Source organism: Haliotis rufescens, unplaced genomic scaffold (genome assembly GCF_023055435.1).
Source record: "Haliotis rufescens isolate VD_foot unplaced genomic scaffold, xgHalRufe1.0.p SCAF_3, whole genome shotgun sequence".
Taxonomy (NCBI): domain Eukaryota; kingdom Metazoa; phylum Mollusca; class Gastropoda; order Lepetellida; family Haliotidae; genus Haliotis; species Haliotis rufescens.
The window spans coordinates 19,995,546-20,011,143 of NW_025964001.1; the positions used below are offsets into that span (position 1 = coordinate 19,995,546).

Sequence of the window (15,598 nt, forward strand, 5' to 3'; positions counted from 1 at the left end):
TATTACAGGTACAATTAGTGGTAGCTGACAAAGGTTCCCATTTGGCATTTATTGTGTCTGGGGTACTTATTCAATCTAAATCCAGGCTTATAGTGAGGTGAAATGTGTGTTATGTAATATGCACGTGGCTGACCAGCAAGAGATGAATGATCAGTTCATTTACTTTTTTTTGTAAATCAACAGATCGTTCCTAGTCATCAAAGGATTAACAGAAAATACGTTGATTGATTAATCACTGTTATCTTGCACAGTGGATATGTCAAAAGTGAGTGTTTACATGTCTAGGTTTACTAAAACAAAGGGAATACACTCATATCATGACGTGAAGTGCCGATGTAAAAACAACATACTTTGTTCAAAGGGTTAACTGATAATACGTTGATTGATTGATCATTGTTATCTATCACTCAATGGATTTTGTAGGAACCGTGGAAGTTATGAAAATAGTTGTCACGTGGGCTTTCTCAGCCGACCCTTGAGACTTGACACCTATGTGAAACACCTGAAACAATCCAAGTGATCAGTTGAGAAACGAACACGGGTTATAATATCCCGAAACGATATATATCTTTTAAAATATTTGATTGTTAAAGAGACACGTGACATCGAATAAGTTTCTTTGTACAGCTGCAGACGAGTGGGATATTGTTCCTTTGTGTGGATATTCATGGATACATTCCTCGAACAAGGAAGCTGCCTAAAATTTATACACATAAATTTGGTAGGTTGTAACTATGGTATTTGCATTTTGTTTTCCTTCATTTGAACCGATTCGTTCTTGTTTCTCTACGTCTTGGATGGGAAATTCTTCAATGCGCGATGGACGTTGTTTTCACAGGTCTTTTCCTCTGTAAGCGTGTATATATTACCGTCAATTTGTAAAATGTGATTCTCTCAGGCAATTTATAAAATGTGTAAATATTTCAGCCATTTTGACTAAAAAATCTGTCCAGATTGATTAAGACGATCAAAAGGGCCTACAAACATCACAACAGATTATTATGTAGGATTAGAAGCCAAACAACATAGAAATGTACTTTTCAACGTAACATTTTCAGTCTCTTGGTGATGACATTAAACATCAAAATGTTTGGAATTCGTTATCATAATAATACAGATGGAAATGTTTTTCAGTCACTTTGTAAAATATTTAGACGTTTAATAAATATGTTACACATTTTGACAGTAACAAAATATATACAGTATAAAAAAAGCAATGCTTAGGTGAAATATTTACTTTGTGTTGCAAGTCAAAATAGTGTAAACGAAAATCGCAAAATTACCAAGCAAGTGACTTATCCAAACTTCGTCACCATTACCGATGCTACCCACAAAGATACATACATTTCCTTATTATCTCGAAAACTGTATTTCATTTTGTTGATCAATGTGACCATACGCCCTTATTACTACCGGTATCCATAAAAGTGACTAATGCGCTTACGAAAGGCGCAGCAGAGGTCGCGAACTAGTCTAGATTTCTGCTATACATCCGGGTACTCACTGGGGAAAAACAATAACAAAGGCAACAACCAGTCCCGGGGGATTGCGTTAGATCAGTGCCCCTTTAAGTGGAGTGGTATGATTTAGCCGATCTTCATATATACTAAGGATTATGCTATTTTTCTTTGGAGCTGTCGAGCATGCACCCAGCCACCAAGGGGAGGTAAGCAGTCAGTCAGTCTAATAGAAAAAGGTAGACATTTAGCGATACCAAGGGAAAACAGATTGTGTAAATATTGTACTTGCCAAGAGATAGAAGATGAACACCATTTTTTTGCTAGTCTGTCCATTGTATGCAATTATCAGAAAAGAATACATACATAAATATTTTTATCTGAATCCTAGAATAGACAAATTTTATATCCTCATGTCATCCCAAAATGAAACAGTCACAAAATATCTTTCAATGTATTTATATCATGCAATGAACATCAGATCCTCTGCATTATAGATGTGATATTTTGTTACGATATATGTAATTCTTATTGCACCCATTGCTACTGTATGTATATATGTACTATAGGCCTATGGCCTTTTCAGTACTTGAAATAGAGATTGATTGACTGCCGATGTGACTATAAATCTTAACTCACCCACTCACTCATGAACATTCATTATTGTCACATCGAGCTCTTGATAAACTAAACCTTGGCCCTGTATTTCATCCTTCGGCGAAACTATGTTATCCCACAGATTTGTTGTAGTTTTGATTTTTGGTGTATGAATGCGGCGTTAACCACGTGGGTACAGGCTAATTTTGTAGTTCAGTTTTCCTGTGGTCCATGGCATTCCGTAAGTGAGTTTCTATCGTAAATCTTGCGTAAATTGGTGTTGGCGTCATAGAAGGGTTGAATTACGACATTGTCAGATGGTTGGTTTTTAGATGACTCTTTTTACTAAGCGTTATACGACTCTTGCTCAAACGTTGTTTGATCAGGGTTGCAATATTCAAATCGTTAGTAAAGCTTTCAAAAATTCATTAATGCGTCAAATTTGGAAATGTCCTCGAACTGTCCGCCATCAACATCTTGAAAGCTTAGCTGAGGCCTTGTAGTAACCTTGATCAAACAACTTCTCAGCAAGAGTAGTATGACGTTCTTTGAAATATTGGTAGAAAGAGGATGGTCGATTGTACCTTAAATGTAGACACCAAGGGCTTGAGCTGCATGAATATTGCTCGACATATCTTTATGCATAGATCTGAATATGAAACAGACGTGGCGGTCTCACGGGTCTCCTTTATTTCTAACCTAGTAGGGTAAATCAGTGGCAGGGAATTGGCTGTTAGATTTAATGAATATTGAACGATATCAGATCATCGATATCATGCACAAACCTCCACGCACGCACCCACGCACTCATGCATGCATGCACGCACAGGGGCAGTCAAGGTGGGTGACTTGGCTTATGGTGTGTCTTTGTACCCCGACGGCGTGGATTGTTGCTCACAACATCAGGGCGGTTTCAAAGTAAAAGTACTGAAACTCGGTTGCTGAAGTACATAATTTTAAAAGTTATAGGATGCCACGGGGTTAACGATTTATCAGTCGATGTCACAATTACATCCGGTCAATGATCCACTTTTCCTTGATCACGATGTTGAAGGACACCCTCTGCATATTTTCTTAGAAGATTCTCGTCGTTCTCTGGGAACAAATAGGTTTTCGGCTTTTCAACAGTGTGGGAAGCTTGACTGAAACGCCACAGATTGTCACATAATGTCACACAAAGACACATTCTGTCACGAACCTTTTATTCTATACACACATACAATTAAAATACCATCTGTTGATTTGGTCTGTCTGCACAGTTGATAAAGGCAGGTTTCCATGCAGTGTTTCGTCCTCTATGCAAATTTCGCTGAAAAAGTGAACTGATTTTGGGACAAGAAACTCCATCTTCGACAGACATTGTTGACTCGTTTGTTTTTTGTTTTTTTCTTTAACGCCGGACTTAGCAATATTCCAGCTATATGACGGCGGTCTATAAATAATCGAGTTTGGACTAGACAATCCAATGATTGACAACATGAGTATCAATCTACGCAATTTCGATAAAATCACATGGATCATCCTAGCCAGCAAGCTTGACCTACCGACCCTGTTATTCGCTTCTTATGACAAGCATAGTCGCCTCCTACGACAAACATGGGAGCTGAATACCTACCCCAGCATTGTTAACTCGTACATATACAGGGTGAGCTGAAATGGGGTTAAAGTCGCGCCGAGATTATTGCACTTATATAGCGACGTGCATTCATGTGCGTGTGTGTGTGTGGCTGCTTTTACTTTTACAAATGCCGATTTTATAGTGCTAGCCCACTGAGATACCATGCCGCAGTTGAACATTAATACCAGTCTACTGACTCCGAGCCGACCAGTCCTTGTTTAGTTAAACAAGTACCATCTTTTAACTTCTTTTTGTATGACGCGACCGGACGCGACCGGACGGACGTTCTAACTCTAGACCATGGAGGCGGTCAGGGATACATATGTCATCTATCACGATATCATAGTCGGCAATGTAATTAATGACTGCAACATTTGGTTTTGTTGAATTCTAATCTTCACGGGTAGCAACATTTGTTGAGGCATAACAGAATAGACGTTAATAGAAGTAGTCATCCTTTCTCAAAAGGCCGATGTACCAAAATGCTATCACAGTCTCGTCGTGTTTTGCTAATGCACCTATTAACGTAAGGTTACCTTCTTCGTTCTCCTTTTCTTCTGACGATTCTGAGGAGGATGACGAAGATGAAGATGAGGCAGAGGATGATTCAGAAGATGACTCTAAAATCAGTAAGTCAGGTTCACAAATCAAATGATTATATTATGTCATGAAGATATAGCGAAATAAAAAGCTTACACACTTAGTGTGGATAAAGTATGCAACAACATATGAAATACAAGCTAGCTAAGTGGAAGCGAAAATATTTCAAATAACCATAACCAAAATATGAACGGTTGATGCCTGCAACTGCAAAATAGCGAAACATAGTATATTTGTATGCTTTATCCTGATATAAGAATGCCAAAGTTGGTTCTCTGCTTGGTGTGAGTTAAATAAAGGATTGGACATACTTTGCCAGACAAGAGGATCAAACATCTCACTCATTTCTCATTAATAGCTAAACCATAGGATTTTAACACAGGATTACCTTCATCGCTGCTCTCACTTTCTTCTGTCGATTCGGAAGATTCGGATGATGATTCTAAACATAAATCACTTTATCATATCAAGTTGCCACCACACTGAATGAGAACGAGAGAAACATCAAGCATTTGACACCTGACAAACTGTTGGTATATACATGAAAGAATACTTAAAACATAATTTGTAGAATATGTTCCTGAATGAAAAAAGGTTTGAGTGGTTTATGCCATCATACCATTAGTGGATGGCGAGATGCTAAGACCTGCAGAGTTGTCCTTTTTGTCCGACATCGTGTTATTGCTGCAATATTTTACACATTGGCAAAAACACCTTGTACATATTCTAACAATTATGGACAACACAGATGATTTTTACTATGGAGCCTCAACTTGCAATTACCTTCATCGTTTCTCTCGCTTTCTTCTGTCGATTCTGATGATTCAGAGGATGATTCTGTAAATATAAGGCACGTCATCATTTCGACTAACCACCACATAGTAGTGTAGGATAGGTTATTCTAAAGTAACAGTATACGATTCTGTGGCATTTGTAGATATCTAAAAATATGAACTCATGGAAGAATAGTCTTCCTTTCTTGAGATACAGTGGTATTACATATTTGTCCTGTTTCATTTAATGAAACTCTTATAGTGGTTTACCTTCGGTACTGCTCTCGTCTTCCTCTGTTGATTCTGAGGATGATGACGAAGATGACCCAGAGGATGATTCGGAAGACGATTCTACATTCAACAACATATCCCATTCACATATCAAATGATATAAAATGATCAAACTATATCGGAGAAATATAGACGAACCTAGATCATATGTGAAAAATGAAGAAAGAGTATTTTTAATCCTTGATTCGCGACAGCAAGTCAGAAAGCTTCACCCTGACTCTGTATACCTTCATATTGGTGATACCACTGTGTACCCAACTGCCAGGGCCCGTAATCTGGGAATCACCTTTGATTTAACAATGACCATGGACACTCATATTTCACTAACCAGCAGAGCATGCTACCATAGCATCTATAACATCAGTAAAGTCCGCCATCTACTTGATACTCCAACAGTTAAATTGTTGATGCAATGTCCTGTGACCTCCAAACTGGATTACTGCAATGCATTGTATGCTAATCTTCCCATGAAAGCCATATCAAAGCTACAACGCATTCAGAACTCTGCAGCTAGATGTATCTCTAAAGTTCCAAGATCCAATCACATCAGTCCTGTCCTCAAAGCACTACATTGGCTTCCAGTCTCCTTTCGTATAAACTATAAGATATGTATCATCACTCACGACTGCCTCAACAATAGCGACTATCCAGACTATCTCAAAGATCTTATATCCCTGTACTCCCCAGAGCGTGTTCGCCGATCCTCTGATGGAACTCTACTGTATCAGGCTCTGTCTAATTCTGCTATGTCTGACCGTGCCTTCTCCTTTTGCAGTCCACAGTTATTGAACTCTTTGCCTTTGAATCTGAGAAACTCTGCTTCTAAGGAAACGTTTAAGTCTCTCCTCAAAACCCACTTCTTCACTTCAGCTTTTCAATAGATCTCCTGATTGTTGGCATATGTACATAGACATTGCATTTTAACTTTGTCACAGCGCCAGTGAGCAACTGTTGATGGATATTAGGCGCTTTACAAATCAATTATTATTATTAGAAGTAGTATGGATCACACACTTGCGTTATATTTAAACAACCATTTCAAATGTTTATGGCTCCAGCTATTGAAGATCCTTAAAAGGATTGTTTTTGCGAAGCATTGTCAAAGATGACCTTTATCATTGCTCTCGTCTTCTTCTGTTGGCTCCGAGGAGGACGACGAAGATGAACCAGAGGATGATTCAGAGGATGACTCTAATTGAAGAGTTTTAATAGAGTGAAATATTGGTTATGTTTTATATGTGAATCTATATTTCTCCAGTTTAATAGTTGAGACTTCCACTATCTATAAAGTTCATTTAACTGACCACCACTTACTGTACTCAGGAAGCCATTCTGTTGTACTGTTTCCAGTTTATTGATAAGGGACGACTGCCACTATTGGAGATATCCTTTAAGATGAACTCATGGAAGAATAGTCTTCATTCCTTGAGATGCAGGGCTAACAGGATTGTATGACAAACGTGTGGTGATTTTGTTAATGAAACCCTTATCAAGCTTTACCTTCGGTACTGCTCTCGTCTTCTTCTGTTGATTCTGAGGATGATGACGAAGATGACCCAGAGGATGATTCCGAAGATGATTCTAAATTCAAGAAATTATCACATTCACGTATCAAATGAACAGAACATAGACACACGCACATGTTTCCTTAAACATCCAATGGTTGATGCATGAAAGGATAAAAGAGAAAATATATAGAAAGGGAATAGCTATGGCCAGCATACTGGTAAGACACTCGTTTTAAAATAACCACTTTCCACGTAGAAAGGGTTTATGACTGCAACATTTGTAGAAATTTAAAGGATCCATCCATGGAAGGCTGAAGAGTATGGTTTATCCAATCAAAGTTTTGTATGTAATGTGGGATAGCCAGTAGCCAGAACATGTTCAGCAGTTTTTCTCTCATTGTGATATTCCAATGATAATGTTATTGCGGACATTAAACCTCCCACTCAGATATTGACTCAATTATTGTCAAAGATATTTTCTGTTAACATGTAACCTAGATACACGATAACCATCATCATTGCTCTCATCTTCTTCTGTCGATTCTGATGATTCAGAGGATGATTCTATAAGTACTAAGCGTGTCAACATGTCAACTAGCCATTGTATGACATTTGAATGCATAGATAAACAAAGAACATATGGTACCATGACGAGCTTGTGCTAGGTAAATAAAAAGATAACAAACAAGGTAGAAAGGGAAAATAATCGTGGCCTACCTGACGCCAAAAGATAACTATTTCTAAATAATTTTGTTCGATAATGAAGAGTTGATGACACCAGGATCTCTTGATATTTCAACCTTCCATGAATGGAAGGCAAAATAGTGTTTATGAATCTAATAAGCTGCTATTTGTTTTTCAAGATTGCGGATTAACCAGGTTGTAGAACACACTTCTTGCTGGCCATGATGTCCTAATTAAATATAGCCCAGGTTAAGCTCAGAGGAACTCACATGAAGTAAACGATTTCTGTCCATTGTTTCTTTTCTGAAAAAGGAGCTTAAATAGTTTGTATAAGAATATGTTCTTTTTCATTCTTATCAGTATTGATATCTTAACTAAACTAGTGGTCCTTTGCGGTTAGGAAACGCCCACACACTCAAATCATCTCGTGGTTATGCAAAAGAGTGTTTCTTCCAAAGTTATATTTGGATCCGTTGACATCATTATAAAACCCAATGTGTTTTTCCCCATTCTTCCTCAATTTATTCAGATAATTAGATAACAATTGGCATTTCACAACAGTTTTCAACACCAAGGACATGTCTTTCCAAACATTTCAGTTTAGATGATAGAATCTTTCGTCTCTTACGTGTCAAGTAGCACTAGATTAGCTACATAACAGGCCTCTCAATCTGAACATTAACTACAACCTAAATATTAACGATACGATTACCTTCAGCATCACGCTTCACTTCTTCTGTTGACTCCGAGGATGACGACGAAGATGAACCAGAGGATGATTCAGAGGATGACTCTAATTGTAACAGATTTAACAGAGTGAAGTATTGGTTATGTTTTATATGTGAATCCATATTTCTTCAGTTTAATAGTTGAGTCTTCCACAATCTATAAAGTTCATTTAACTGACCACATATGCTATGACATTGCCTAAAGTCTGTCGTCGCTGGATAAATTAGTGTGACCAGGAAGCCATTCCGTTGAACTGTTTCCAGTTTATTGATTCACCAAGTGTAGATGTCTAAAAGATGAACTCATGGAAGAATAGTCTTAATTACTTGAGATGCAAGGCTAACAGGACTGTATGACAAACGTGTCGTGTTTTTGTTAATGAAACCCTAATCAAAGTTTACCTTCGGTACTGCTCTCGTTTTCTTCTGTTGATTCTGAGGATGATGACGAAGATGACCCAGAGGATGACTCCGAAGATGATTCTACATTCAACAACATATCACATTTACATATCAAATGCTCAAACAAAACATGGTTGATGCATGAAAGTGAGTGAGTGAGTGAGTTAATATTTAGCGTCACATTGTCAATATTTCAGCCATATCGTGACGAGATGCATGAAAGGATAAAACAGAAAAGAAATGAAATAAAGTATGAACCACTGACTAGATACTGGTAAGACAATCATTTTGTAATAACCATTACAAGTGTTTATGTTTCCAGCTATTGAAGATACTTTTGCTTATAAAACCTTATCAAAGATTACCATCATCATTGCTCTCGTCTTCTTCGGTCGATTCTGAGGATGATGACGAAGATGACCCAGAGGATGATTCCGAAGATGATTCTAGATGAAATAAATTATCACATTCACATACCAAATGCTTAGGCTTTAACAAATAAATACAGACAAACGTAGATAATCTGTTTCACTTAAGTTCTGATGGTTGATTCATAAAATGAAAAAAGGAGGTAGCACTTGCTAAGAGACTCATTTTCAAATAACTGTGTTCCACATATGACTGCAACTATTATATATACTTGAAAGGATCCATTCATGATTTGTATATTCTTTTTCTATCAAGTTTGTATCTGGTCCTCTGCATTGTGGGATAAACAGAAGCCAGAACATGATTAGCAGGTTTTTCTGAGGATAAACATCACATTAAAAGGCTAGCTCAACAAGCAACTTCGCAATTTTTCATACTTTTGTGAATTCCTAATAACAAATGTTTGACCAAAGATAAATCTGGAAAAAGGGAAATAGCCTACAATACAACGAAAAAATTGACAGGCTAAATAGTACCCCAAAGAAAAAAATCCGCAACTTGGGGTAAAACAAGTTCCTATTTTGTTTGACGTGCTGCTCAATTTCAACGATCGGGACAGCGCCCAGTCTGCCTTCTCCCCCCTCGGCATTCATTGTGTGGAATAGGACCAAAGGCAGCAATTGGTTATGTTATCCAAACATGATCTTAGTCATAAAAAGGTAGTTATTTTTTTTTTTTTTATGATTTGTTCATTTGTAGATGTTTTCAGAAGTTCCTTGAATGGAAGTCAAAAGTGAGTTGCTCATGCTATCAAGCTATTATTGGGTGTTTCAGATGTCAGGGTAGCAAGATGCTAGTACCTCAACATGCAATTACCTTCATCTTTGCTCTCAAAGATTCTGATGATTCGGTGGACGATTCTTATTATAAACATCATGTTAACGTATCAATTAGCTGTTATATAGCAAATAAAAGCGCCCATGCCCTCTCTATAGTCATACGAGTATCATGAGCATGTGTCTATGAATCATTATCAAAAACTGATGATACCGGGTGTTCGCGAAAAGGTGAATTTATAACAAAGGAAGTATGAGAGACATGATGCATATTCTGTCGATTCTGACGATTCAGAAGACGATTCTAAAGATCAACATGACATTAACATATCACAAAATAGCCATCGCATGACAAAGGAATGAAGGAGAAGAAATAGTGCACATATGCTACTCATATGTGGTAGAAACTTGGTAGAAAAGAATAAAGAATGTTTGAATAATGGAACACCCACGGGATCCTAAGATATCCCCCACCCCGAGGATGATTCAGAAGACGATTCTGAAATTGATAATCACGTACATTTATCAAAGAGCCACCTTTGAGCATATGCAATAAAGAGAAATTCAGAGCAAATTTTACGCTGTTGAACTGATGGTAGAAACTTAAAAATCTTGAAGACAGAGAGAGAGGATTTTGACATGACATAGGAAGAATAACAAACTGGCATAGTGGTAAAGAGACAAAAAGATGTGTTCAGTATACATGAAAAGTTTACGACTGCAACCTTTGCAGAGATTTCAAAGGTCCATTCACGTCTAGCTACTGGGTTTGGTTTGTCAAGCGTTGATGAAGAACGTGGTTAACCGGTTTATTTGGAGCCATCTATTGTTATGTTGCTGAAATACTGGTCTATGGCCAAAACAAATAGCCTTAAGAAAAAATTCATTGCACTCCTGTTCTTCTGTCAGCGAAGATGACCCAGATGGCGAAGCCGACTCTAACCTTGCTTAATCTGTTTCGGCAGAAAATCTAGGCTGGTTATTCTTTGCATTGACAATTTATATACAAAAGCAGTTTTTCAGTTATTCACTTTGTTGTGAGAGGAAAGTCGCAAGGGACGCTGGTATAATACTTTTAGCACTTGGGGAAACCTACAGGTGAGGGGGTTGCGATACACGCGTCACAACACCATCTACCTACTTTCGGTCAGTTTCACTGGCCATACCTGTAATTACAGTGATTTTACTCTCTTAGTTTGTTATTCATGCTGTGCAGGTACCAAAAGAGCCCTTTGACAAAAGAGAAGTTTGTAGATCACTCGAGTCTAAGTTCAGGATTACCTTCATTTTCCTCGGTCGTCTCTGAGGATGATGACGAGGATGACCGAGAAGATGATTCAGATAACACGGCTGCTGACGGCCCTAAAATAATAATCATTGAAGTTTGAAATAGTTCAGAGACCTTACAAACGGGCCTTATACAAGACCTGGTGTTGACTTATGGTTAAAACTTTCGCTCACTGGGATGAAGACCTATGATGCTTTACACCTGCACAGAAAATGTATCACAAAAATCAATGACACTTTCTTAGATAAGGACTTTGAACTCTTATAACATTTCCTGTTTTGTTTTCTTATGACGAAATGGCTACAAAGTCACACAATGAAGAAGATTGATTTTTATGAGTTTCACCAGTATGGACCCATTAAAATATATCACGATAAAAAACAATACATTATAAAAACGGGCTAGGGATTGCCAGCAACCAAACTTAGGCCACCATACTTGGGACCGTGGGGACTTACGATACTTCTGTTACCTGCACGGTTCCCCGGCAGGATTTACATCATCCTTCCAGCTGCTGGCTAGAAGTTTAGCCACAATTAAAAAAACAACAGGTATAGTACGACTAAAAAGGTAGTTGGAATAAACTTACTTCGAATGATGTGGTCTTACATACCCTCTCAGGGGGGACAATAGTTTTACAGTTCTTCTATTATACGAAATCAGTGACATCAGTGATTTGGCCGAATTTTGTTCGGTTTATGATAACATAAACGTAGAAAGTGCTTTGTTAGACAATTAAAAGCTACTGAATCACTCGAAATGTATTGATTGTCATGGAAACGTAACGTATGGTTACCTTCAAAAGCTTCCCGTTTTATCAACTGAAGGTCTCTAGGTCTGCCTTCAGTCAGAGTGACTGACACCAGGAGAACGGAGAGCAACACCTGTACGATCATTTTGCACTGAAACACATTGACATTTTGTAATAAATATGTTTTAGGTAGTGAAACGAGACCAACTCCATACTTTACTCAAAAATGTTTGTCAACACAAGCATACCAACACTTTAGTATTCCAGTATAGGACGACGATGTTAAAAAATCGAAAGCTACTGTGAAAAAAACCCACATGGAACGTACTTACCTGCGAAAGTGAACTGGTGAATTCTTAGAATCTTTCTGATCAACAGGGCATTTATATAGTACTGCAGATAACGCCATTATTATCAAAATATTCTTCGAATGCAACATCTGGAGGACAATTATTCATTACATCTGAATAAAAGTAACCAACCTCTTATCTTAGCAAATACACAAGGTAAGCCGACTCGTAACAAAGTACCACATGAAATCAGCTCAAAGATAACATATCCTATCTAAAACATGCTGGTCAGCACACTTCACTTATGAATATGTTGATATTGAATTGACAATTAGCTTCTGATCAGAAACACTAGTAAAATTTATGTTATTTATACTTATGAGTATAATGTATTAAATTGATCAAATCGCCTTTCCATTCAGAAGCCAGTTGTTATTTGTTACAGCACATTTCTTTTGAATGTGTATGCTCATATCAATAAATAACTAATAAATATATTGTTTTTATGTTTTAATAATCTTTTATTTTAACCGTGGTACATTGCGCTTATCGTCGTTTATATATTAATAGATATAGTTACAGATATCACGCCACTAATAGAGGTATTTTCAAAATACCTCAGAATGAAGCATTGGATGATATAGATATATTTATTACATTTGTATAAAGTTATCAACTGTAGATAGTTCCTGATGGTATTTATTTATTGAAAACGCCTTCCTTGCACTGTGATTTAATAGGAAGAGATTTAACTTACCGACATTCATATGATAAATTCTTCATGAACATGTATTATTGTCACATTGAGCTCTTGAGTAAATGAAGCCCTGGTCTTCTATGTCATCCTTCTACCAAATTGTGTTATTGCACAGATTTGTTATAGTTTTTCTAGTGTTGTGTATGTGGCGTTTTCCTGTGGAGTTTTGACATTAGCATAAACATGTGGGTACAGGATGTTTTTGCAGTTCAGTTTTCCGAGGTGTTTTCATTCCGTAAGTTACCTTCTGTCCTAAGTCTTGCGTAAATAAGTGCTGACTTCATAGAAAGATTGAGTTACGTCCTTGTCCAATGGCTGGATAGGTGACTTTCACAATTTGTAAGGTACAGTAAAGGATACTCTTTTTTTTCTACGAAAGTTTCAAAGAGCGGCATACGACTCGTGCTCCAAAGTTGTTTGATCAGGGTAACAACATTCAAGGCTTCACTGAAACTTTCAAAAAGTATTTGTGTATTGTCTGTACACAGTTTGTGTGTTTGTTTGTCACTTTGTTGTTTCAGACTTTCAGCTATATAACGGCGATCTGTAAATAATCGCGTGCTGCTAAAGACCAATTCTACCACGGATCTTCACGGGTTGCCTGTACATATCAGTACTCCTGCCATGCAGCGGCGGCATGTAAATCAAGGGATAAACAAGAAATCAGTCAAAAGAGAAAGCAATTCCTGCTCTACCGTATATAAATGCAGCAAACAAGCAAACCATACAATCAATTTCGAATCCCGTCTGATGTTTAGTCAAAGTCAAAAGAAGTTTATTTTACAAAAGGCCTCCGGCCCACATACAAAAGAGAGTTACGCATGTAGATACAATCATAAATGTTCCACATTGGGAGATACACGTTCTTTGATTAATTCATTTCTTTTGGCTAATGCATGCTTAATATATATAGAAAGATTTAATATATTAGATTCGTTCTTTGTCGTCAGAATAACTACAAAGGCGTTTATCGGTGACATTGCTATTAAATAATCATTTATGTATTTCGTTCGAAGATCATTGTAAAATTGACAAACAAGCACAAAATGAATTTCATTTTCTCACTCAAGATTACATAATGATCAAATTCTTTTCAGTTTTTCAATGGACAGATGTCTTTCTTCATTTACAAATAGGTCTAGTAAACCAAGTCGATGTTTAATTAAATGTTTTCTTAGGTTTTCCGTAGTGAGTACTGATAAATGTATTTCTTGTTGAAGCAAAGTCTTGAAAGTATTGTAATATTCATAACGTGAACTATCTTCTAAAGTGGAATGCCATTCTTGGTAGAACACATTTATAGATCAATTTCGAAATTCATTTAGAAACATATTTACATTTCCAACTGATTGACAGTCATATAAAACCAAAACCATGCGAAAATAAAATATTTCTTATATGCGATGTCCAAGTATTCTTTCCCATGTTATCTAAATGTAGAAGCATGTTATAAGCTAATTTAGGGAGACGTTGTTCATGCATATGAAGGATTTTAAACCAGTATTGTAAACATCTAATCTGGGATTTAATATATTATTGGTATCTCACACATTCACCATAAACCATACAATTTGGTGAAGAAGATCCGACACAAAGAAACCTTTTACATGTTAATAAGTGAACCTTCTCTAAACAGTCATAACGTTGAAATCCCCATACTTCAGAACCATACAATAAAATTGGTTGTATTTGGGCATCCAAAAGCTTAAAGAAGATATTAGGGGACATCGTTCCAACTTTATTAGCAATAAACATTAGACTTATTAAAGCTTTCTTTGCACGCAAGGACAAGTCAAGGGAACGTTTTTTCCATTTCATTGTGTGTGAGAACCAGATTCCTAAATATGAATAGTGATCTACTATATTGACTGACTGACCATCGAATGACCATCTTTCTTTCGACGATATTGGACCACCTCTTGTAAAGATGACAATTTTAGTGTTTTTTTCCAAATTTACTGATAATTTCCATTCTTTCGTGCATGTACTTAAAATATTTAATTGCCTTTGAAGACCAACAACAGTATCTGACACTAAAATGACGACGTCTGCGAAAAGTAGCATTAATATTTCTATCAAATCTGGAAACATTTGGATACCATGTTTACCACTGGCAGCTATTTCGTGATATAATTCATTAATACAAAGTGAAAGAAAGATCGGACTCAAAATACAGCCTTGTCTTAGGCCCAAAGGACAATCAAAGATATCTGTTACACCATCCCCACAACGAACACATGATCTCACATTAGAATACATTGATTTTAGAATAGCAAACATTTTCCCACGTAGACCAGCTTTTCGTAAACATTTCCATAGCTTAATGCGAAAATCTACAAATCTACATATGCGACATGCGTCTGAAGTGTACAAGTGCAGAGATTCTGCTACTCATCAGTGAAGGAAAAACGTTCGTTTTTCAACACAATGGGAACGGTTTTTTTATGTCTTGGCCAAAACATCTCCTTTGTCGCTGACGCAGCATAATTGATAAATGCTACTGAACTTATGATGACTTCAGTCCACCAGCAGAAACATCGACCAAGTGATGAGAAAAGGGGAAGTATTTCCTACTCTATCGGTAGCCTGTCGCCTGAACTAGTAGCCAATTTGATCGAGTCAGGACCAGATAATCTAGTGATATTATTA

At 37.0% G+C, this 15,598-nt stretch overlaps 1 protein-coding gene across 1 annotated transcript; it reads right to left on the reverse strand.

The window, feature by feature from the left end:
* Window positions 1-3,239: 3,239 nt before the first annotated feature.
* LOC124137062 (uncharacterized protein DDB_G0271670-like) lies at window positions 3,240-12,247 on the reverse strand. Its single transcript, XM_046503195.2, has 13 exons — window positions 12,235-12,247; window positions 11,948-12,053; window positions 11,145-11,225; window positions 9,024-9,104; window positions 8,659-8,739; window positions 8,241-8,321; window positions 6,837-6,917; window positions 6,447-6,527; window positions 5,316-5,396; window positions 5,056-5,109; window positions 4,661-4,714; window positions 4,209-4,292; window positions 3,240-3,363 (listed from the first exon to the last, which is right to left on the reverse strand). The coding sequence occupies exons 2-13, from the start codon at window positions 12,045-12,047 to the stop codon at window positions 3,350-3,352; spliced, it is 873 nt and encodes a 290-aa protein (XP_046359151.2). The 5' UTR covers window positions 12,048-12,053; window positions 12,235-12,247; the 3' UTR covers window positions 3,240-3,349.
* Window positions 12,248-15,598: the final 3,351 nt, after the last annotated feature.

What these genes read in the sequence shown, in the direction of transcription:
- LOC124137062 (XM_046503195.2), bottom strand. Translation starts at nt 12,047, where the DNA reads ATGATCGTACAGGTGTTGCTCTCCGTTCTCCTGGTGTCAGTCACTCTG. An exon ending in AGACGAGAGCAATGATGATG is followed by an intron (nt 8,740 to 9,023) that starts GTAATCTTTGAT and finishes TGTTGAATGTAG; the next exon opens with AATCATCTTCGGAGTCATCC. An exon ending in AAACGAGAGCAGTACCGAAG is followed by an intron (nt 8,322 to 8,658) that starts GTAAACTTTGAT and finishes TGTTACAATTAG; the next exon opens with AGTCATCCTCTGAATCATCC.